The sequence below is a fragment of the Orycteropus afer genome, unplaced genomic scaffold (assembly GCF_000298275.1).
Source record: "Orycteropus afer afer isolate SDZICR_OR568_19922 unplaced genomic scaffold, OryAfe1.0 scaffold00150, whole genome shotgun sequence".
In the NCBI taxonomy this organism is placed as follows: domain Eukaryota; kingdom Metazoa; phylum Chordata; class Mammalia; order Tubulidentata; family Orycteropodidae; genus Orycteropus; species Orycteropus afer.
This window is the reverse complement of record NW_006921737.1, coordinates 1,563,826-1,587,040: the sequence shown is the minus strand read 5'-3', so window position 1 is coordinate 1,587,040 and position 23,215 is coordinate 1,563,826. Positions and strand designations below refer to the sequence as shown.

General features: G+C 47.0%; 1 protein-coding gene across 1 annotated transcript in view; it reads left to right on the top strand.

The window, feature by feature from the left end:
* Nucleotides 1-10,637, top strand: part of ISG20 (interferon stimulated exonuclease gene 20) — a 19,829-nt gene extending 9,192 nt beyond the window's left edge. Inside the window, exons 2-3 of the mRNA XM_007946113.1 lie at nt 7,168-7,368; nt 10,521-10,637. Of these exons, the coding sequence (XP_007944304.1) occupies nt 7,168-7,368; nt 10,521-10,637 (318 nt within the window). The remainder of the gene's footprint in view (nt 1-7,167; nt 7,369-10,520) is intronic.
* The last annotated feature ends 12,578 nt before the right edge of the window (nt 10,638-23,215 follow it).

Genomic DNA, 23,215 nt, shown 5'->3' with positions numbered 1-23,215 from the left:
ATGACATGAGACAAAGTATATGTGAACTGCTGTATGGAAAGTGAATTTGCTCTGTAAATCTTCACCCAAATCACAATTAAAAAAAAAAAAAAGAAATTGTGATTTGGGTGATTATTTACAAAGCATATTCATTTTACACTCAACAGTTCATACACATTTTGTTTCACAGCACAGATTACAATCCCCACAATGGAACAGTTCTCCTCCCACCTCTTTCCTGTGTTGTTTTATGCATTCCTGCCTGTCTAGCTTTCTCCTTGTGCAAATCCTGCCCTTCCAATATCCCACCATTGACTGTTTTAAGGATTGTATCTCCCTGGTGTAGTTGTTCAGCTCATAGGCCTGCCTACTTTTTGGCTGAGAGCTAACCCACAGGAGTGAGTTCACTTCCAGACCTGAAGGGTAACCCAGGGCCATAGTCTCAGGGGTTTCACCAATCTCTATTAGACTGTTCTTGTTTTATGTTTTAAATTTTGTTCCACATATTTTTCTCTGATTTTGATCCTTTTCTGAGTGGTTGGCATTGGTAACCAGGCACTATCTAGTTCTTCTGGTCTCAGGGTTGGCTAGGCTGAGATTCCCATGGTCTTTTAGCCCCTTGGACTAATTGTTTCCATATGTCTTTGATCCATAGGGTTTTCAGTGGCTGATTTTTCAGAAGTAGATTGCCAGGCCTTTCTTCCCAGGCACCTCTGGGTGGACTTGAACCACCAACGTTTTGCTTAGCAACCAAGTGTTTAAACGTTTGCACCGCCCAGGGACTCCCTCCTAATGCTTCTTTTTCTTGCTGTTACCTGCCATCAAGTAGCCCCCGACTCGTGGAACAAAATGCACAACAAAATGAAATGCTGCCCAGTCCTGTGTCACCTGTGATTGCTTGTGATCAGATCATTGTGGTCCATAAGGTTTTCGATGACTGATTTTCAGAAGTAGATCACCAAGCCTTTCTTCCAAAGCTCCTTTCAGTGAACTGGAAGCTCTAACGGTTCGGTTAGCAGTAGAGTACGTTAACATTTTGTGCAACCCAGGGAGTTAATGCTAATATTCAATGCCAGGTTCTCAGCAGATGGCAACAAGAACAATAGGAGCAATAACAACAATAATAATGATAGGCTCAGGCAGATCCAGACATCGCATCACAGCTCTCACTGCCTTGTGACCTGGGCAAGTCCCTTAACCTCTCTGACCCTCAGCTCTCTCCTCTGTGAAACAGGACTAATATTCTTGTTGAGAGCCCTGGTGCTGAGGTAAGAAAATTACCTGGCCTAGTGCTGGGCTGATGAGAGATTGGTACAAGTCCATTCTCCCTATCCCACCCCCACCCCTACTTCAATTCTTTCCAGGAATTTGAGTGTTTCCATCCCCTTCATTTGACAGTGGTAAAGTCTGACATACCTGCCTCATGAGGCTGACTCAGGGTAGGTCTAACAGTTAGCAGGGCACACAATCCTGGGGGCCCAGCCAGCTGGTATCTCTCTGTCCTTCCCTGGCCTTTGGCAGGCCCCCTACCTCAGCCGCACATCAGGAAGCCAGTGGAACCCTGGCTGCCTCACCTCTCTAGGTTCTTACCTTACAATTGGGGAAACAGAGGCTCGGAGAGGGTTTTTGAGGTCCCTGAGTCCACACAGTGAAGCCCCAGTGATCTTTTCTGACCAGTCCCCAGTATCTTTTTGCTGAGGTGTTGTTGGTCTTGTTCTGCTAAATGGTCTGTTCTCTTCTTTTTCCCTTCTTCCTCTTCATTTCTTCTGCTTAGCTATGTCCTCTTAGTTTATTTCTCTCTTTTTGGTTCATAAGGAGCCCTGGTGGGGCAGTGGTTAAGTGCTTGGTGCAAACTGAAAGGTTGGGAGTTCAATTCCACCAGGTGGTCAATGGGAGAAAGACGTGGCAGTCTCCTTCTGTAAAGATTACAGCCTTGAAAACCCTATGAGGCAGTTCTATTCTGTCCTCTCAGGTCTCTTTCAGTCAGAAACCACTCAACAGCAATGGGTTTCTTGGTTTGGTTTTTAGTTTCGTGACGATGCAAAAACCCCCAACCCCTGACTCTCAGGCTCAGGAATTTCCCAGGAATCCTGGTCACAATGACTTGATCCTCTGTCATGAAAGCTGTGGCCATTTCTGGGGCAGCTGACAAGGTCCTTCAGGGCTCCGTGTGAACTGGGCCTGAGCCAAGCCCAGATGGAAAACAGGCCACATTATTCAGAAACATAAAGGCTTTCAGGGAGAAAAGGCACATGAACCACAGCCACCCACTCGGTACCACCTCCTTCCTAGCCAGCCCCTTCCTCATTCCACTGTACCCTACCTTGGCTGGGCTGCCGGCCTGCAGTTTCTCTTGATAAGTTCCCTTTACCAGCTTCCCTGAGGGAGTTTTTTGCAGTGGTCGGGGCCCACACTGTTATCTTTTAAAGCATCACTATTTAGGGAGATCCCTGCATCATCATGGCCAGGGGGCCTCCTAAAAACAAAACAAAACAAAAACCACAGTTGCCACTGCATTGACTCAGACTCATGGTGACCCCATGTGTCTGGAAGGGGGAGCAGTCTTGTGGAATTAATTGCCTGCTGACTGAAGTCCTCCTCACAGGATCCCCACACGGGACAGTTGGTGGATAGACTCTGCTTCCAGTACTGTGACCTGAACAAGCCACTTCACCTCTCTGAGAGTATATAAAGAGACAACATGATACCCTAGGAGACCACTAATGTCTAGGAGAAGCAGGATGCAGGAAGGTGTCAGTCACCCAGAATGCTTTTGCTGGGAGTATAGACTATGTCCTGGGATGTGTTGGAGAGAGACAAAAGTTGTCAGAAAGCCATCCCAAGGTGGGCCAGAATCAGCTACGAGCCCAGAGCTTTGCCCTTTCCCCACTGCAGCTGCCCCAATTCTGTGTTCAGGTTCCCCCTTCCATCCTGCCAACTTCTAGGCACATTAAAGTAACATAACTGGCCTGTTGCAGTTATTGCTTAGGAGGCTGTTCTAGGGGCCACTATGGGAGAGAAGGAGAGAGAGGAGAGGACTGGGCTTGCTCAGGGTCCCACCCGTAGCCTGGCAGTGGGCTGTGGAGCTCTGGGCTGGCCTGCTCTTCCCACCCAGTGTGGTGGTTACAAATGTGCAGGGGTCAGCACACTGGCTTTGATGAACCCTGGCTCTGCCACTCCACTGTGGGACTGTCCCAAATGTCTATTGTGCTTAAGCAAATTACTCCAAAACTTAGTGGTTAGAACAATACCAGTATTTCTTTTACTTACCCACCTGCAGTTTGGGTAGGGCTAGTGGGAATAGCTTATCTCTGCTTCACTCAATGTCAGCTGATTTGTCTACAGGCTGGGCTGGACTCTTGGAAAGGTTTGTGCCCCACAAATCTCATAGCTGATGCCAGGCTCCTCAGGCATTTCTCTCCAAGTGGCCTCTCCCCACAGTCTCTTTGAGGTGGCTTTAAGGTGGCTGAACTTCTTTTGTGTCAGCTCAGAGCTCCCAGGGTACCTGCTACAGACAGAGACAGACAGACAGAACTAGGGAGAAAGATAAGACAGAGAAACAGAGAGAGATGGACAGACAGGGGCACAGAGAGACAGAAACAGAGAGAATGACACACACAGAGAGACAAATGGAGGAGAAAGTGTGAGAGACAGACATGGAGAGAGAAAGATAAAGAGACAGACAGACACATACACACAGAGACAGAGACAGAGAGAGAGTGAGAATGGTAGCCAAGAGGAACCCATGTGGCCTGTTCAGACCTGGCCTCAGGAGTCACACAGGACTGCCCACACTCAAGGGGAGGGAAATTCATCAGTCCTTTGTGAGAGGAGTGTCAAGGAGCTTGTTTTAAAATCATAGTAACCTCGGCCAGGTGACTTCTTTCTCTATGCTTCAGGGTCTTCAGCTATGAAATTCTGTTAAAAATGGCCTCCCTTCATTGCTATATTAGTTTTCTGGAGCAGCTGTCACAAAATCATAAACTTAGTGATTTAAAACAACACACGTTGTTATCGTACAAATCAAAAAACCAAAACTCACTGCCTTTGAGTGAATGCTGACTCATAGTGACCCTATAGGACAGAGTAGAACTGCCCCTTAGGGTTTCCAAGGTTGTAAATCCTTTTTTTTTTTTTTTTTTTTTTGTGATTTGGGTGTAAGTTTACAGGGAAAATTCATTTTCCACTCAACAATTCGTACACATTTTGATTGCAATCCCCAGAATGTAACAGCTCTCTTCCTGCTCTCTTCCCATGGTTACTTTTCCCCTCTGCTGCTTTCCTATGCATTCCTGTCCTCTGAGCTATCTCCCTGTGCAAATGCTGCCCTTCTGATCTCCCATGGGTGATTGTTCTAAGGAGTGTATCTACATGGTATAATTGTTCACTTTGTAGGTCTGTCTATTGTTTGGCTGAAAGTTAAGCCATGGGAGTGAACTTAATTCCAGGCCCTAATGGGAGCTCTGGTAGCATAGTGGCTAAGACACTTGCCTGCTAACCAGACGGCTGGCGGTTCAAACCCACCAGCCACTCCTCGGAAGGAAGGTTGGGCAATCCTACTTCCGTAGTGATACTGCCTCGGAAACCCAAGGAGGGGTCGCTATGAGTCGGGGCCGACTCGACGGCACATAACAACAACAACAAGGGTGACTAGGGGCCATAGTCTTGACGGTTTCACCAGTTTATCTATATCAGACCAGTAAATCTGGTCTTTTTTTTTTTTTTACTGATTTTGAGTTTTGTTCCACATTTTTCTCCCACTCTATCCAGGATCTCCTATTTTGATCCTTTTCCTAATGGTTGGAAGTGGTAGCTGGGCACCATCTAATTCTTCTGGTCTCAGGGTCACGTAGGCTGAGGTGCCCATGGTCCACTAGTCCCTTGGACTAATTGTTGCCATGTGTCTTTAATTTTCTTCATTCTTCTTTGCTCTGGATGAGGAGAGACCAATTGTTGCATCTTAGATGGCCACTCGAGCTTTTAAGACCCCAGTTGCCACTCACCAAAGTTGGATGCAGAACAATATTTTTGGATAGTAAAAACAAAAACACCAAGCTCACTGTTGTTAAGTCAATTTTGACTCATAGTGACCCCTCCTTGGGTTTCTGAGGTGGTATCACTGTGGAACTAGATTGCCCAACCTTCCTTCCGAGGAGTGGCTGGTGGGTTTGGAATGCCAGCCTTCTGGTTAGCAGTCAAATGCCTTAGGCACTATGCCAATTGAGCTTGATGTCCCCTGTGACCATGGTCCAGAGCCCATGGGCTCAGTGACTCACTCCCTCAAGGTGTTTGGCTGTGGCTAAGAAGTTATCATAACTTTACCTCCCTTTTTGCTCTGTCATGTGTATGACATGTTTGTAGAAATATTGTCTGCTAAACTTATATGTGGTCATGGATATATTCCCTTTTGCCTAGCCATACCAGATCATTTAGCCTGTCTACCTATGTATCCATCTGTAGATTAATGTTTATTACTGATCATGCAGTATTGTGTATGTAAAAGTGTTTGCCTTTGTTGTTGGTACCTCTTATGCACCTCTCCGTGTCTTCCTTTTCCTTAGTGTTATTCTGTTGGTCACTCACTTTTGGTATATTGCCTTTCCTTTCACCCAAATTCAAGGTTGGAAATCTTTGAGAAGCAGATTACCTCATTTTTCTCCCATGGAGTGGCTGGGGGTTTCAAACCGTCGACTTTTTGGTTAGCAGCCAAATGCCTTAACCACTGCACCACCAGATCTCCTTAATTTTCATACATGTCCGTCAGGAGTCCAACATGGGTCTCACAGACTAAAATCAAAGTGTTGACAGGGCTGGGTTCCTTCTGGCGCTGCGAGGAGAGACTTTATTTCCTTGCCTTTTTCATCTTCTAGAGGCTGCCCATTGGTAGCTTAGTGCCTAAGGCACTTGACTGCTAACCAGAAGGCTGGCAGTTCAAACCCACCAGCCACTCCTTGGAAGGAAGATGGGGCAATCTACTTCCGTAGTGATATTGCCTCGGAAACCCAAGGAGGGCTCACTATGAGTCGGGTCCCACTCAACGGCACATAACAACAACAGAAACTGCCCACATTCTTTAGTTTACAGCCCCTCCCTTTTTCTTCAAAACCAGTAACAGCAGGTGGAGTTCTTCTCATGTCTGTTCATTCCAGCCTCCCTCCTCCTCATATAAGGAACTGTGGGATTTCACTGGGCCCGCTCAAATAATCCAGGATAATCAGCTGATTAGCAACCTTAGTGGTGCCACAATGATTAAGTGCTTGGCTGCTAACTGAAAGGTCAGCTGTTTGAAACCACTTCATGGGCACGCACTTTGGGGCACTTCAAGGCACGCAGCTGCACATTCCTCAGTGGTCCAGTCCTCTAAGGACCCCCAGTGGCCCCAAGTCAAATATTTGGCCCCGAAGACACACTGTCTTCCTCATTGTTCTGAGAGGCTGAGTGCTTGTGAGAGAAAGGGTTGTCTTTGCTTGGGCTTCCATGGAAGCAAACCCTAAAACAAGGACCTGAGTGGAAGAACTGTGAGCAGTGACCCTAGGAGAGTGAGAGACAGGGAAAGAAAGGTACCCAGTAAAGCATTTTTGTTTGTTTGTTTGTTTCTTTTTTTTTAAATGAAATCAGTTAACCAGTGGGTTAAAACAAACAGTTTGAACCTGCTCTGTCGGAGAAAAGACCTGGTGAGCTGCTTCTGTAAAGATTACAGCCTAGGAAACCTATGGGGGCAGTTCTACTGTGTGCTGTAGGGTTGCTATGAGTTGGAATCAACTCAACAATATCCACCTGAAACCTTAATTCCCCTTTGCCATGTAATCTAGCATATTCACAGGTTCTAGAGATTAGGATGTGGACATCTTTGGTGGGGGTTGTCTACGACAGTGAGGTTGTTGAGATGATTAAATGACGTCATGGTAAGTGTTCTGTGGGGGCCATTGCTATTACACATCTAAGGGGGCCGTGATAGGCCTTTTGCACAGATCCAAAATTGCTGAGTGTAAGACAGGATGTGTTCCAATTTCTGTACTGTATGGATGATATGTTTGAAGCCCACAGAGGGACAGTGATTTGCCCTGCATCACACAGCAAGTAATTTGAGGAGGGCTGTTCCTGATAGTCCTGTGACCACACTGCACTGTCCACCCAGAGACCCCGGGTGACACATGGGGGCACGCATTTTCCTGTTTTCCTGGCCAGATCCTACAGCTCCTGAAAGGCAAGCTGGTGGTGGGCCATGACCTGAAGCATGACTTCAAGGCGCTGAAAGAGGACATGAGCAGGTACAATATCTACGACACATCCACTGACTTGCTGCTGAGGCACCAGGCCAACCTGGACCACTGCAAACGGGTCTCCCTCCGGGTGCTGAGTGAACGCCTTCTCAAGAGACGCATCCAGGTGCGTACCTGCCCCTCCCCTCCCAGGCCAGGCCATCCAGAACTGCCTGGGCCAGTAGCGCCCAGCAGGACACGCAGCTGCACATTCCTCAGCAGTCCAGTCCTCTAAGAACCCCCAGTGGCCCCAGGGCAAATATTTGGCCCCAAAGACACACTGTCTTCCTCATTCTCCTGAGAGGCTGAGTGCTTGTGAGAGAGGGGGTTGTCTTTGCTTGGGCTTCCCCCAGAAGCAAACTCCGAGACAAAGATCTGGGTGGAAGAACTGTGAGCAGTGACCCCAGGAGAGTGAGGGTGAGAAGCAGGGAAGGGAAGGTACCCAGTACAAGATTTTGTTTGTTTGTTTGCTTTTTAAATGAAATCAGTTACCCAGTGGGTTAAAACAAACAAAAAACAACCAGTTGCTGTGGAGCCAATTCTGACTCATGGCGACCCTTTGTGTGTCAGAGTAAAACTGCACCACAGCCATTGAAAACTCTATGGTTTCAATGACACACATGGGGTCACCATGAGTCAGAATTAGCTCCATGGCAACTTTTCAGTTTTTGCTTTAGATCTTTCAGAAGTAGATCTCCAGGCCTTTCTTCTGAGGTGTTTCTGGGTAGATTTGAAGAGCCAACCTTTTGGTTAATAGCTAAGTACTTAACCATTTGTGCCACCCAGGGACTACCCAGTAGATTACTGGAGTTTAATCCCATTGGGGATCTCTGGAAAATGGTGTAAATCACACACCTTGGATTTATCCCACCAGAGGGTCCAGGAGGCTGGTGTATTTATATACCAACTCCCATCAGCCACTGGTTGAACCCTGCTCCTGGAGGCCTAACTCCTCAGCACTGCAAGACTTCTGGCAGAAAAGGCTTCAGCAAAGCCCCTGGGGCAAAGGAATGTAGTAGTTGGTCTCTCTGTGGGAGACAGGGCAGAAAACTAAACCCACTGCCAGAGTCAATTCTGACTCATAGCAACCCTATCAGGCAGAGTAGAACTGCCCCACAGAGTTTCCAAAGCTGTAAATCTTTATGGAAGCAGACTGCTTCATCTTTCTCCCACAGAGCAGCTGATGGCTTCAAACTACTGACCTTTTGATTAGCAGCCAGATGCTTAACCACTGTGCTACCAGAGCTCCTTGCTGCCTCAGGTGGGGAGCTTTCAGACCAACAGGTTGGGCAATCTACTTTCATAGTGATACTACCTCAGAAACCCAAGGAGGGGTCACTATGAGTCACATCCAACTTGACGGCAGTGAGACTCTACAGGGTTTGCTGCTAAACAGAAGGCTGGTGGTACAAACTCACCAGCCACTCCTCAGAAGGAAGATTGGACAATCTGCTTCTGTAGTGATACTGCCTCGGAAACCCTAGGAGGGGTTGCTATGAGTCAGATCCAACTCGACGGCAGTGAGTTTTTTTCTACAGGGTTGCTATGAGTCAAAATCATCTTGATGGCAATGGGTTTGATTTGGAATCCCTGGTGGCACAAAGGGTAAACACTTGAGCACTAGCCAAAAGATAGGTGGTTTGAACCCACCCAGAGGCACCTTGAAAGACAGTTCTGGTGATCTGCTTCCTAAAGCTTACGGCCTTGAAACCCTATGGAGCAGTTCTACTCTGCACACTTGGGGTCACCATGAGTTGGAATCAACTGGATGGCAACTAACAACAAACCTGTGCTAGACTATGGGACAGATGCTGGGGACAGAGGTGAGCAAGACCCGGCCCTTCCTGTCCTTGAGGTTGTCCTTGGTTGAATGAGAAGGCCTATAACCAGATTATCACTAACCACTATGGAACTGTTTGATGTCAGGAAGGGTCTTGAGGCAGGGACAAAAGACAGAGTGGCAGGGGAGGAGGCTTGATTTGAACTGAGTTTGAAGAAGGAATCTTGGTCAAGATAATAGCAGAGAGCCTCCCATGAAGAAGGGAGAATATGAGCAGAACTTTGAAGAGAAATCTATCCTAGCCAGGCACCTGGGAGCAGGGATGGTATGGAGCCAGGGAATGAAGGAGCTGGAGCCAAGGCCTCTCTCTCCTAGCCTTTTGGCACATAAGGACCACTTTGGGCTTTTCTCAGAGCCCTTGTCACTCCATGACTGTCAGTCTGGGGCCTAGTTCTGGGGGCTTTGAGCCAGACCAAAGGTCCCTCTTTGGCCTGGGCCCCCTCTCAGGCTCTGTCCTTTCACCCCTGAGTTGGGGTTCCCAGCCCTGCCCCAACAAGTTCTGCCTGCATCGATGCCCCTAGACACCTGCCCCAGCCCTTTGCATGTGGTCAGTAGTACTGCTTGTTCTTGGAGCCAGAACACATCCTTGTGACACAGGAGCTAATGTGGGGCAGTGTTACCTCTAGGGCCTGCCTCCCTTGGGAGGCAACAAGATGGTGGCCCTGTGGGCTCTGGCTCCAAGCTGCCCATGTGGTGGATCACATCACATAGGGAAAGGAAAGTGCCTTACTACAGTCAACAAATCCTTGAGGAACTGAACTTGGCTTGCTCTCATTCAATCTTCTAAGGAAGATCTGATCAGGTGCATTTTACAGAAGAGGAAAATGAGGCCCAGAGAGGAATGGTGGCTTGCCTGCCCACATTCACAGAGCTTGTAAGAGGGGAATTGGGACTTGAACTTGAGTCTGATTCCGAATCCTGAGCTCTTTCTAGCCCCTCTCCATCCTCCCTTCCCATCCCCACTGGTGAGCAGAGAAGGGAGCTCATGCCATCTTCTGCTTCTGGCAGTTCCTTCTGATTCAGTCCTCAGCTTCCTTCTCTGTACAGCAGAGTGGATAAGAGCAGGTGGCCTCTCTGTGCCTCCGTTTCCTCATCTATAATAGCAAGGCAATAATAGAGGAGGATTCATGGAGACCCCACATGTAAAACACCTAGCATAGTGCCCAGTACATGGGGCAGGTGTCCTCCCACAAGCCAGCCAGGGCCACAACACTACCTTCTCACTTAATAATACAGAGTGATAATGGCAACGAGAAAAGAATCCCACCAGGTATCCCCAACACCCAATCTGGAGTGTCTGGAAGGGAAGCCCTTATGAGGAAAGGAAAGCCACTCTCAACAGAGGAATACCCAGAGAATGCAGCCAGGCCTGAACTGCCCCCAGTGGACCTCTGGACACAGCCCCATCCCAAGTCCCTACCCTGTACCTTTGTCTGCAGAACAGCCAGTTGGGACACAGCTCAGTGGAAGATGCGAAGGCAACGATGGAGCTCTACCAAATCTCCCTGCGCATCCGGGCCTGCAGAGGGCAGCCCAGCCCGAATGTCTCACGCTGAAGCTCAATCCAGCCCTTTCAAAGGGACTAGAAGCCTTTATCTCTTCAAGGGTAGCGACTCTCTTGCTTTTGAAACTGCATCATTAGCAGTAAAATACCTTTATATTTTCTCTATTCAGTCACTGGATCTCTGCTTGTCTTCTGTTTTGTTCTCTCTGAGCCAGGTTAAAGATGGAGGGGACACAGTCTGCATCAGTGGCATCACTAGGGTTGATGTCGCCCAGTGTGCTAACTCATGGTGTTACCTCCCCTCCTCCAACATAGACTTCCTCCCATATCAGACCACAGAGAATCCTTAGTAATGTTTATTATCCATTTTAATCATAGAATAATTGTAATTTAATAGTTGTAAATTGTTTAAATGTAGTATTTCTTAGATTATATGAATACTAACAACAAAACTGTTTTGTAAAATCTTTCTACATTGAATTACATTATTGGTAACAGAGAAAAAAGCTGTTTTTAAATTTTTCTCATTCTTTTCCTTTAATTACTAATTCATTCTCAAAATAGTTGTTGATATGGGTTCACAAATAGTAATCACCCCACTATTATAGCTAAAGGCTTAGAAAATTTGACAAAATCAGCAACTATAAAAACACCGGCAGCAATGAAAACAATAGCGCGTGCTTGTAGTGCATGATTGTAGCACGTGTGGACGAAACCACATGAGTCAACGTATCACTGTAATTGGGTAATAATGATAGTTCTGACTCACTCACATTAGAAGGTTCAAAAAATAAATTAGCATAGTTTAGCCTTGGAGGTATACTGACACAAGTAAGCTAGACTTATGAAGAAATGTTTTTGTTGTTATAACTAACTACAGGAATACTTTGGTAAAAAATAATAAATTTCTGCTGAAACAATACACAACAATTTTGTAGACAGTCATTTTGGTGTGTCACCCCCTCTGACAGTTTTACACAGTGTGATCCACACCTCCCTAGTGACACTGCTGGCCTACATGATGCTGAGAGGGGAGCAAAGACTATGCCAAGGACATGGGGAAGTATCAGTTTCCTCAATATCATGAATCTTTTGTGTCTAAGAAGTGGCATGTGACATACTTAATACCCACTCCCTATGTCTCTCTTTTCCTGTTGCTTGTATGCGCAGAGTGGGGCAATATTTTCTGGAAGAGGCACCTGGCTTGGAGGTCTACTTATCTCATCTTTAGACTGGTACCAGGGCACTGATGAGTTTCCAATCAAAGGTACAGAAAGTGTGATGGGTGCCGCTGGATGTCCTTGAGCAAGTTACTCTTCCTCTCATTTGTAAAATGAGGAGGCAAAGGCAATGGACTCTGAAGTTAAGGAGAACCAGGTTGAAATCCTGGCTTTTCCATTTATTAGCTGTGTCACTTAGAGTGAGTTACCTAATATCTCTGTGCCTCAGTTTCTCCATCTGGAAAGTGAGGTTTATAACAAATGATAGCGTTATTGAGCAGTGTTGCTTGAAAAGCCCCTAGCACCATGCCTGTCATAGCACGTGTGTCAGAGTACAGCTCTGTTCTACAGGGTTTATTTATTTATGATTTTTTGTGTGTGATTTTGGTGAAAGTTTACAGAACAAATTCACTCTCTGTACAGCAGCTCACATACACTGTCTCATGACATTGACTGCAATTTCCCACAATGCAATAACTCCCTTCTCACTTCCTCCCCATAGTTCTCTCTTCCCAGTGTCCTTCCTTCCCATGTACTCCTGCCCCCCAATCTGTCTCCCTGTGCATACACAGCCCTTCTATTCTCCCATGATTGATCTCTCCAAAGAGCGGATCTACCTAATGTAAATGTTCAGCTCATATGCCTGTCTTTTGTTTGGCTGGAAGCCTCAGGAGTGGGTTCAGTTCCAGACTTGAAGGGCAGCTAGGGGCCATAGTCTCAATGGTTCCATCAGGCTCTATCAGACCAGCAAAACTGGTCCCCTCCCCCCCCCTTTTTTTTAATGATTTTGAGTTTTATTCCACATTGTTCTCCCACTCTATCCAGGATCTCCTACATAGATCCCCCTCCGAGTGGTTGACAGTGGTAGCCAGGCACCATCTAATTCTTCTGGTCTCATAGTTGTATAGGCTGAGAATCACGTGGTATACCAGTTGCTTGGACTAATTGTTTCCATGCATCTTTGGTTTTCTTCATTATTCTTTGTTCTGGATGAGGAGAGACCCATTGTTGCATCTAGATGGCTGCTTGCAAGCTTTTAAGATCCCAGTCACAACTCACCAAAGTAGGATGTGGAACAATATTTTTGTGTAGTGTGTTATGCCATTTGAGCTTGATGTCCCCTGCGACTATGGTCCTGAGCCCACAGGTCCAACTACTCACTCCCTCTAGGTAACTGGCTGTGGCCAAGAAGTGACTACAACCTTGTCCCTTGTCAGCTCTATTACCTGGACATTCTTACAGAGCATACCAATACACTTGTAGAGACATTCACTGCCAACCCTATACGTGGTCATGGGCACACTGCCCCCTGCATAGACATACCTGATCATTCTGCCTCTTCTACAGGGTTTTTAATGGCTGATTTTTCAGAAGTAGATTGCCAAGCCTTTCTTTCAAGGCACTTCAAAGTGGGCTTTTACCAACAATCTTCTGGTTAGTAGCTGAGCAAGTTAACCATTTGTTCCATCCAAGAGTACTTATGACTCCATCATAGCTTAAACCAAAAATCAAACCCACTGCCACTGAGTCAATTCTGACTCATAGCAACTCTTCAGGACAGAGCGGAACTGCCCCATAGGGTTTCCACGGCTGTCAATCCTTATAGAAGCAGACTGCCTCATCTTTCTCCCACAGAGCAGCTGGTGGGTTTGAATCACCAACCTTTTGGTTAGCAGCCAAATGCCTTCACCACTGTGCCACCAAAAGCCTTACCATAGCTTAAGCACCCAGCAAATGTTAATAACTAGTTCTTATTCCCTAGACCCCCTGCGGGCCTAGAGGTCCAGCACTATGTGGGTTGGGCACAGTGTGTGGGGGGAAAGATCTGCACCAGAATGTTCCTGCTCATTGCAATCAGCTGTTGTTTCACTCTGTGCCTAAGTCTCACTAACCCAGAATCTCAGGGATGGGACCTGGGCAGCTGCTAGGTTTGTTTTTTTTTTTAACTTTTGTGAGTGATTTTGATCCCTAAGCCATTGGAATCAATTCAGTTCTGTTTAAGCAAATATCCAAGCCCAGTGTTCTTACACTTGAGTGTGCATCAGAATCACCTGGAGGGATCCTTAAAGCACACAATCTGGACCCCACCCCTCTGCGTGTCTAGAGTGGAGAGCCCCAAAATGTGCATTTCTACCAAGTTTCCCTGTTGATGCTGATGCTGCTGGTCTAGGGACCACACTTTGAGAACCACGACTCACATGATTGCAATGTACAGCCACAGCTGAGAGCTACTGGCCAGAGGAGTCAGCACTCCCTTGGAGACTCTTGTCACAGTTCCAGCTTCTTTGCTATCTCCCTTGGCTGCTTATAAGAGAGAAGTGCCCAATCATGTGAGATGTGTCCTAAATAACTCCCCTGCATGGATGAAGGAAGCATGAGGGCCCCCAGGATTCATGTCCAGATTTGCCTGACCCAAAACTAGTAAAACCAATTGCAGTAGAGTCAATTCCGACTCATGACAACCCCCTGTAAGTCAAAGTAGAACTGTGCTCCATGGAGTTTTCAATGGCTGATATTGCAGAAGTAGATTGCCAGGCCTTTATTCCAAGGGTGGCTCTGGGTGGGCTCAAACCTCTAATCTTTTAGTTTGCAGCTGAGCAGTTTAACCATTTGTACCACCCAAGGGCTGTTCTTTTCATTTGTTGTTGTTATGTGCCGTCGAGTAGGGTTTCTGAGGCAGTATCACTACGGAAGTTAGATTGCCCCATCTTCCTTCCGAGGAGTGGCTGGTGGGTTTGAATCCCCAACCTTCTAGTTAGCAGTCAAAAGTGCCTTAGGCACTATGCTAACAGAGCACCATGGACTTCTGGGAACCCAGGGGGCTCTCTCCCACATCTGGAGGGGTAGGGTGAAGTACTTGCTGTCTCTCACCCTATCTCCTGCATCTTGAGGTAGTGATTCAGCTCTCTGCTCTTCTTAAATTTTTATGAACCTTCCAAGCTCCCCCTTTTTTTGTTTGTGTGTCCAAGCTACCAGCTATGTGCTCTCTAACTGTGAATGGCCACCAGGTGGTGCCCTTGGACCATCTGTCCACCTTAAGGCAACAAAGCCCACAGAATGCTTTGGGATGGAGTGTGAGGGATGGGGATATAATGGGGCTGTCTTCAAAACTGCCTAGGGGCAGTAGCATCACTGGGGGGGGGGGCACATGGGTGGGGAGTGGGAGGAGAGGTGTGGACCATACCAGGTGACACTGTCAGAGGGGGTGACACCAAAAAGTCTATAAATTTTTTGTGTGCAGTGTTGAAGCAGAAATGTATTTTAAAAAATAAAAGATCCCTAATAGTTACCCTTAGGAGCTCTGGTAGCATAGTGCCTAAGGCATTTGACTGCTAACCAGAAGGCTGGCGGTTCAAACCCACCAGCCACTCCTCAGAAGGAAGGTTGGGCATTCCTACTTCCGTAGTGATACTGCCTTGGAAACCCAAGGAGGGGTCGCTATGAGTCGGGTCTGACTCAACGGCACATAACAACAACAACATAGTTAAGGGAGCTCTAGTAGCATAGTGCCTAAGGCACTTGACCTCTAACCAGAAGGCTGGCGGTTCAAACTCAGCAGTCACTACTTAGAAGGAAGGTTGGGCAATCTACTTTCTTAGTGATACCGCCTCGGAAACCCAAGGAGGGGTCACTATGAGTCGGGTCTGACTCCATGGCAAATAACAACAACTGTTGTTGTTGTTGTTGTTATGTGCCGTCGAGTCGGCCCTGACTCGTAGCGACCCCTCCTTGGGTTTCCGAGGCAGTATCACTATGGAAGTAGGATTGCCCAACCTTTCTTCCGAGGAGTGGCTGGTGGGTTTGAACCGCCAGCCGTCTGGTTAGCAGGCAAGTGTCTTAGCCACTATGCTACTAGAGCTCCCTAACAACAACTACAATATAATAATCAGTGTTTGTGAACATATATCAATACCTTTTTTAAAAAATGAAGTCATAATTAAAAGGAGAGAAACTTTAAAAAAGGCTTCTGCTCAGTTACTAATAATATAATTCAATGTAGAAAAATTTTTGAAAACAATTTTCTTGTTAGTATCCATATAATCTAAGAAGTATTAGATTTAAGTAATTGACAACTATATTTATCACATATCATTCTATGATTAAAATTGATGATAAATATTACTAAGGATTCTGTATGGTCTGGTACTGGAAGGGGTGACATTATGAGTACCATATGAAGTGACACCAACCCTAGTGATGCCATTTCCTAGAGGGCAGTGTGTGGGACCCTCAAGACTGCCCTCAGTCAACCTTAGAAGCTGAGGCTCAGAGAGGCACTGGGACTTGCCCCAAGTCACACAGTGATGCAGCCTGACCTGGAAGGTGACCCCAGGCCTAAGTTCCTTCCAGCATTTCAGGCTTCCTTGAAAGGAGAGACAAACCAGGATTCCCAAAGCAGAAGCATTTCTGAAAGAAAGCTTTAACCTGAGTTCCTACTTCAGTCGATGATGTTAGATGCCCCTGGGAAGAGGAAACTCCAAGAAGCACCATCTTCCCTCCACCCTCTCTTCTCAACCCTTCCATCCTCCACTGCTCCATCTCCCAGCTGAAGCCAGAGCAAGGGTCAGGACTCTAGAAAGCAGTGTGTCCTATTGGCTTTGCCCCACTCCCCCCCCCACCCCCTGCAGTGGAGCGGAGCTCCCTGTCTCCTGTGCAACCAGTTTTTTAGTTGGATGAAAAACACTGTCACAAAAAGCACAGGCTTTGAGGACCCCAGAAAGAGCACCAGCTTTGGAGTCAGAAAGCCTGGGCCCCACACATGCTGTGTGACTATGACTAAGAGCTTCTCCTCTCTGAAGGTCAGTGTTCCCATCCATCAAATGGGCTTCCACACCATGCAGGGCTGAACAGAGGGTCAGAGATCTCATATCCAGCACTGGGTGGTGTGTGGTACAGCCCAAGAAACAGCACCACCACTACTGTTCAAAATAAAAACAGATTTGCTTTGGGCTTCATCCTCTATACCCCTGACCTAGCTAGGCCCCAACACAATCTAGGTTGATGCTTGCAATTGTTGGGTTGATTCTGGTATAGTTCTAAAGGGCTGGGAAATGGAGGATGGCAAATGATAATTGGCTGCTGTGTGACCAGCTCTGTGCTCGGTGCTTCACTCATGAAATCTTATACAGTCCTTCTAGGAACCCTGTATGGGGGTTATTATTTTCCCACTTTGCAGATGAGGAAACCAAGTCTAACTCCAAACCCTGTTATCCCCAGCACACCTGCTCATTGCAGGCTGGTGGTTATAAGGTGAGCAGTGCTCAGGAAGCCAAAAAACTAGTTGACGCCCACTCACAGAGACTTCAGGCATGTCAGAGTAAAACTATACCCCATAGGGTTTACAATGGCTGATTTTTCAGAAGTAGATTGCCAGACCTTTTCCAAAACACCTCTGGGTAGACTTGAACCACCAGCTTTTCAGTTAGCAGCCAAACACGTTAACCATTTGCTCCTCCCTAGGATTCCTTCAGTAAGTTCTTAGGAGCCCAGCTGTTACATGGTGGCTGGGATCATCTGCCTTAGTCTCCTCATCTGTAAAATGATTATTAGTCCCAACTCTTGGAGCTGTCATGGAAGCAAATGGGACCAAGGAAGTGGAACCACTTTGAAATCTGTAGTAGCCCAAACAAACATCAGGTGGAATTTCACTGCCTCCAGATGCCACTCCCTCCTGGTCTGCCAACTTCAGCTCTGAAAAGTGCAAGTCAGATTCCATGCCAGGAACACGGTGTGTGTGTTTAGGGGGGCGGCAGGGCTTCCTGGCACTGCCTTATCTTCTAGTTGCTCCTTTAATTCCCCCACTTTGCTTCCCCTGGTTAGTCTGCCCCCTATCCTATCACTTCTTATCCACTGCAGCTGGCATTCTTCCCTGGTCCCCCCTTCTATACTCAGAGGTGAGGAGGATGGAAAGTGGGACAGTGGTTACCTTTCTTTCTTTGTCCCTTCTCTCCAATTCACACTGCTCCTGTCCTGGGTATCCTTCTCTAGGTTCTTCTAGACACCCTAGGGGACAATGTCTGCTGGGGGCAGGAAGACTGGGGAGTGAACAGTTTCTGGAGTAGAAGTCCCAGGTTTCCTGGCAATGTGGGGGTAGGGTGAAGAAGGAAGAGGTAGTTCCTAGACAGGTGGAAGCTCTATCTGGCACCTCAGCTTTTAAACTCCCAAGTCAGGGCCAGACAGCCCACGTCCTCATAACCTGGCCAGTCATGATGACCAGGCCAGACATGTCATTAGGGCTGTGTCTGGCCCCTGGGCCACTAGTTTTAGACCGCAACCCTAGGCCCACTCCCATCTGACACTCGACTCTTTTGGACTAGGGGCCATCCACCCTTGGCCTGGATGTGCCCAATGACAGAGAATCTCCTGTCTCCCCTGAGCACAGTACAAGAGCTGACACCTTACAAGGTACTGTCTTCCTCCTCCTGCCCCAGGTGGGCCTTCAGAGTGAATCTCCCAAAGGGGAAGGGAGTGTGGTCAGGGTCAAGGACTGCTCCAAGGGTCATACACCTCAATCCCTAAGGGCCCTGTCCAGTAAAATTAATCATGAACCAGCCTGATATGCCCTGGGGACCTAGCAATTTATGTCCATCTGAAATGGGCAAGTGTCATTTAGGCCCAGTTGATGGCAGCTGTGCAGAAACACAGAAAAGACTGTGTAGACACATATCATCATGGCTGTCTCTGGCCCATGGGCCACTAGTTTCAGACCTCAGCTCTAGTCCCACTCCCATCTGATACTTGACTCCTTTTGACTAGCAGCTGGGAAATCTACTTTCGTAGAGATACCGCTTGCTTCAGAAACCCAAGAAGGGGTAGTTATGAGTTGGATTCTACACGACGGCAGTGAGTTTTTTTGTTTGTTTGTTCGTTTGTTTATCCACCCTTGGCCTGGATGTGTGCAATGGCAGAGAATTCACTGCCTCCAAAGGCACTCCTCAGAGGGCTGGAACCTCCTTGTCTATACACAGCAGAGCTAGTCCCCTGCAACACCCACCCAGGATCAATGCAATCCCATTCACACATGGTGACCTGCCACATATCTGAAGCTGGTTTTCCTCTCTACCACCACCTCTCCCCCTGAGTCGTTGATTTTCTAAGTTAACCAGAAATAAATAAATAACAAAAAACAGTTGCCATGGAGTTGATTCAGACTCATGGTAACCCACATGCATCAGAGTAGAATTGTGCTCCATTGTTTTTTTTTTTGTTTGTTTGTTTGTTTATTTTGGTTGTACTCATGGCTATGATTTATTACAGCAAAGGGATACAAAACAAAATTAGCAAAGGGAAAAGGCTCATGAGATGAAGCCCAGTGGAAACCAGGCACAAGCTTCCAAAAATCCTCTCTGGGTGGAGTCATACAAGACCTATTTAATTCCTCCTGCAACAATTTGTGATAACACATGTGAAATGTTATGTACCAGGGAAGTTCACCTGAGTCTAAAACCCCAACCATACGACTTTCAATGGCTGATTTTTTCAGAAGTAGATTGCAAAGCCTTTCTTCTTAGGCAATTTTGGGTGGACTTGAACCACCAACCTTTCAGTTAGTGGGCAAGCACATTTACCATTTGCAGGGATTCCTCCCAATTTCTTCAATGTTTCCCCCTTATGTGAACTCTCTTCCCATTTCTCTGCCCCACCACCAGTTGATCCACCTGTCCCAACTCCCTGGCTTTCCTGTACCTCCCCACTCCCCCTATCCTACATGTTCAATAGATGCTTAACAGATCCTACTATGTCAAATAGAGAGAAAGGTGGAAAGAGAATCTAGAAGCAGGGGAAGGGGGAAGGGCAGCATGCTCTGGCCCAGGGCTAGCAGGAAGGCTTGCCCATTCCTGGGACACTGGAGGATGTACTGAAACATCAGGGACAGGTCTCGCCTTCTGCCACCTTACCCCAGCAGGCACCAAGGAGAACCTGGAAGTGGCTGGAAATGACAGTTTGAAAAACAGCCCTGCCTTGTTGGGCACACCTGAGTCAGCTATGATTCAGACCCATCTGCTGCTAACCCAGACTTCAGGGCAGCAGAGTGAGGAGACTGGAAAAGTCGCTCAGTCCCTCAAGCCCCTGGCCTGCTTTCCCTCTTTCCTCCATCCCAGCCCCAGCCCGGCTGGATGAAGAAAAGCGTTTCTATTCAGGAAAAAGTGTCCTCTTGCTCCCCCTTTTTGGTCTGCTGTCTTCAGGCTCATCCCGGCTTTGCTCTCCCACCGCCCTCCACCCATCGGGGCCCATTGTCTGCAGAGCTGCAGAGCCAGCCCAGTCCAGCATCCAAGAGTGGTAACTGACGCTGCCCACTTCCTGCCCAGCGTGCTGCGGACCGGGCCGGCTCCGCTGCCAAGAGGCTTACTCACTCGCGGAACAATTTCTCCTCTATATGGAAAGAACGTATGCTTTTCCTGCTGGGGAAAGAGAGGATTTTTAGTAGTTTTGCAGAGACGTGGAGGGAAAGGCAAACGCCGGCCTGGCCCCAGCACCCTGATTTGGAGCCACGCAGTGTGTGTTTCATGGCAGAACCCGCTGGCCTCTGTTCCTAGAAACAAGGCAAGGCCCAGGAGTACCGGTTGGCACCCTTGGTTTGGACACTGAGCTGGTCCCCTCTATCAGGGCTGGATGTCTTTTGGTCCTCATTCTCCTGCTTCCTGTTTCCCCACATTTAGGGCCAAACAGAGGGATAGGGGAAGATTCAGTTTTGCCGGCAAGTCCCAGCTCAGCCCTGGCCGTAACCTCCAGGGGGCGCTGGAGGAGTTCTGCTTGACTGACCCTTACCCGGAGGCTCCCTCTGGCTGAAGAGCTAGCGCCAGGGAATGGGGGCCTGCTGTTTCAATGAAACTGCTTCAACTAACAGACTTGAAGAAGAGCATCTAAAGAACGGAGGGGCAGACTTAAAATCAAAACTCTTTGTATGTGATCTAGTCTCTTTCTTATAAGGGACGTTTGCAGTCTGGAAGACGGTGACAAAAGCTGGTGCTCCTCTAAAGAACCTCAGGGGCCTAGACGTCTACTGAAGCAGCCCAGGGACAGGACAGAATCTTTTTTTTTTTTTTTTTTAATTTGTATTGTGATTTGGGGGAAAGTTTACAGAGCAAAATCATTTTCCATACAGCACTTCATACACATTTTGTTTCATGACATTGACTGTAATTCCCCACAATGTTAACAGCTCTCTTCCCACTTCCTGAGAGGGCAGGATCTGTTGCTTCCTGGCTGGAGGATCTCAAGCAATAACTTCCTGGTCTCTGGTTGCCATCTGTAGGTTGGGGATAATAACTACCACCTCCCAGGGTTAGTGTTAGAATAAGGGCTTGCTCTGGGAAGGGGAGAGAGTGGACAGGGATTGGACATTGATGAGGAGGGAGATTGGCTCAGGCCTTGTTGCTTCTGTGTCTTCCACTTTTAGACAACATCTTTTATACCTGCACTGTTGTATCTGCCCCTTAGGCTGTGATTGGAAGAAACACTTTGACTCAACAGATTGTGCCTCCTGGTTTGTTGCTTCTTGTTGTTGTTAGCTGCCAGAGAGTTGGCTCCAATTCAAGGCGACCCCTTGTACAACAAAACAAAACATTGCCAAGAGCTGTATCATTTTCATAGTTTTTGATATGCTCAAGTCCAGCGTTACAGCCACGTGTGTTTTAAGTGTCTTCCAACTTTGGGAACTCATCTTCTGGCACTATATTGAACAATACTCCACAGGGTTTTCATTATTTTTGGAAGCAGATCTCCAGGCCTTTCTTCCTAGTCTTACTCTGGAAGCTCTGTTGAAACCAGTCTACCATGGGTGACTGTGTTGGTACTTGAAATACCAGTGGCATAGCTTCTACCATCATGGCAACACATAAACCCCCACAGTATGACAAACTGACAGATGAGTGGTGGGTGTATTGCTAGGGACACAAAATTAAGAAAACTATTCTTATAGCAAATCTCTAGAATTTGGGATGCCTGCTCTCTTTACCCTTGGATCCAGTGGTAGGACAATGAACTAAAAAGGATCTAAGTTTCTGGTCTGATTCTGCAATAAAAAATGTTTGACTATAGTAGCATAGTGCCTAAGGCACTTGACTGCTAACCAGAAGGCTGGTGGTTCAAACCCACCAGCCATTCCTCAGAAGGAAGGTTGGGCAATCTACTTCCATAGTGATACCACCTGGGAAACCCAAGGAGGGGTCGCTATGAGTCGGGGCCAACTCAATGGCGCATAACAACAACATAGTAAGTAGGTCCACCTCTCTGAGCTCGTCTCAAATAAGATGAATCTCAGAGACACTCTGCAGCCCTAATGTCCATCAAGAAGAGGAATAATAGTGCCCACCTCAGAGGGTGTTTATAGAAATGGTGGTGGTGGTGGCTGCGAAAACTGGTGGTGGTGGTGGCTGCAGTCGAGTTGATTTTGACTCGTAGTGACCTCATGTGTTAAAGAGTAGAACTGCTCCATAGGGTTTTCTTGGCTGTAATCTTAATGGAGGTAGATTACAAGGTCTTTTCTTCCATGGTACCACCGGGTGGGTTAGAACTGCTAAACTTTAGGTCAGCAGTTGAGCATAAACCCATCTCATCACATAGCTGGAACCTGTGAATGTGACTTTATTTGGAAAAGAGTATTTGCAGGTGTAATTAAGTTAAAGATCTTAATTAAGAGGAAGAGATAATCTTGGACTATCCAGATGGGCCCTAAAGGCTATAGAAAGTATCTTTATAAGAGAACAGCGAGGGAAATTAGATACAGCAAACACACACAGAGGAAAAGGCAATGTGAAAACAGAGATGGAGATTGGAGTGACACAGCTACAAGCCAAGAAACTCCAAGGATTGCAAGCAGCCACCAGCAGCTAGAAGAGACAAGGAGCAGATTGTCCCCCAGATCCTCCCGAGAGAGCACAGCCTTGTGACACCTTGATTCCAGACTTCTGGCCTCCACAACTGTGAGAGAATACATTTCGGTTCTTTTAAACCACTGAGGGTGTGGTAATTTGTAACAGCAACTTTAGGAAAGTAATACACTTCCCCCTAAACTCCCTATCTTCTGGCTGAAACCAGACCCCAGCTCTGGTTCCTGAGGAGGGGTTTGTGATTTCTCAACTTCTACCAGCTATAAATCAAAGCATCTCTTTATCTTCACCTTTTCTAACCCATCTTCCTTTGATATGATTCTTCCTGCTTTCTAAGGGTAACTTCTGCATTCATGTTCTGTCTTCTATACTCCATGACCTGGGGCCTTCAGTTACCTTCTCTGAATAGTATCACTTTGATACTGCTGTTTAAAAAAATATATAAAATATTTGAGATATTTGAGATGCATGTAAATAATATAACAAACATCTGTGTATCTATCACCTAAGAAATAAAAGATTATTAATATAATTGAATTCTGCTGTATACCCCTCCCCAACTCCATCTTCCTATCTAC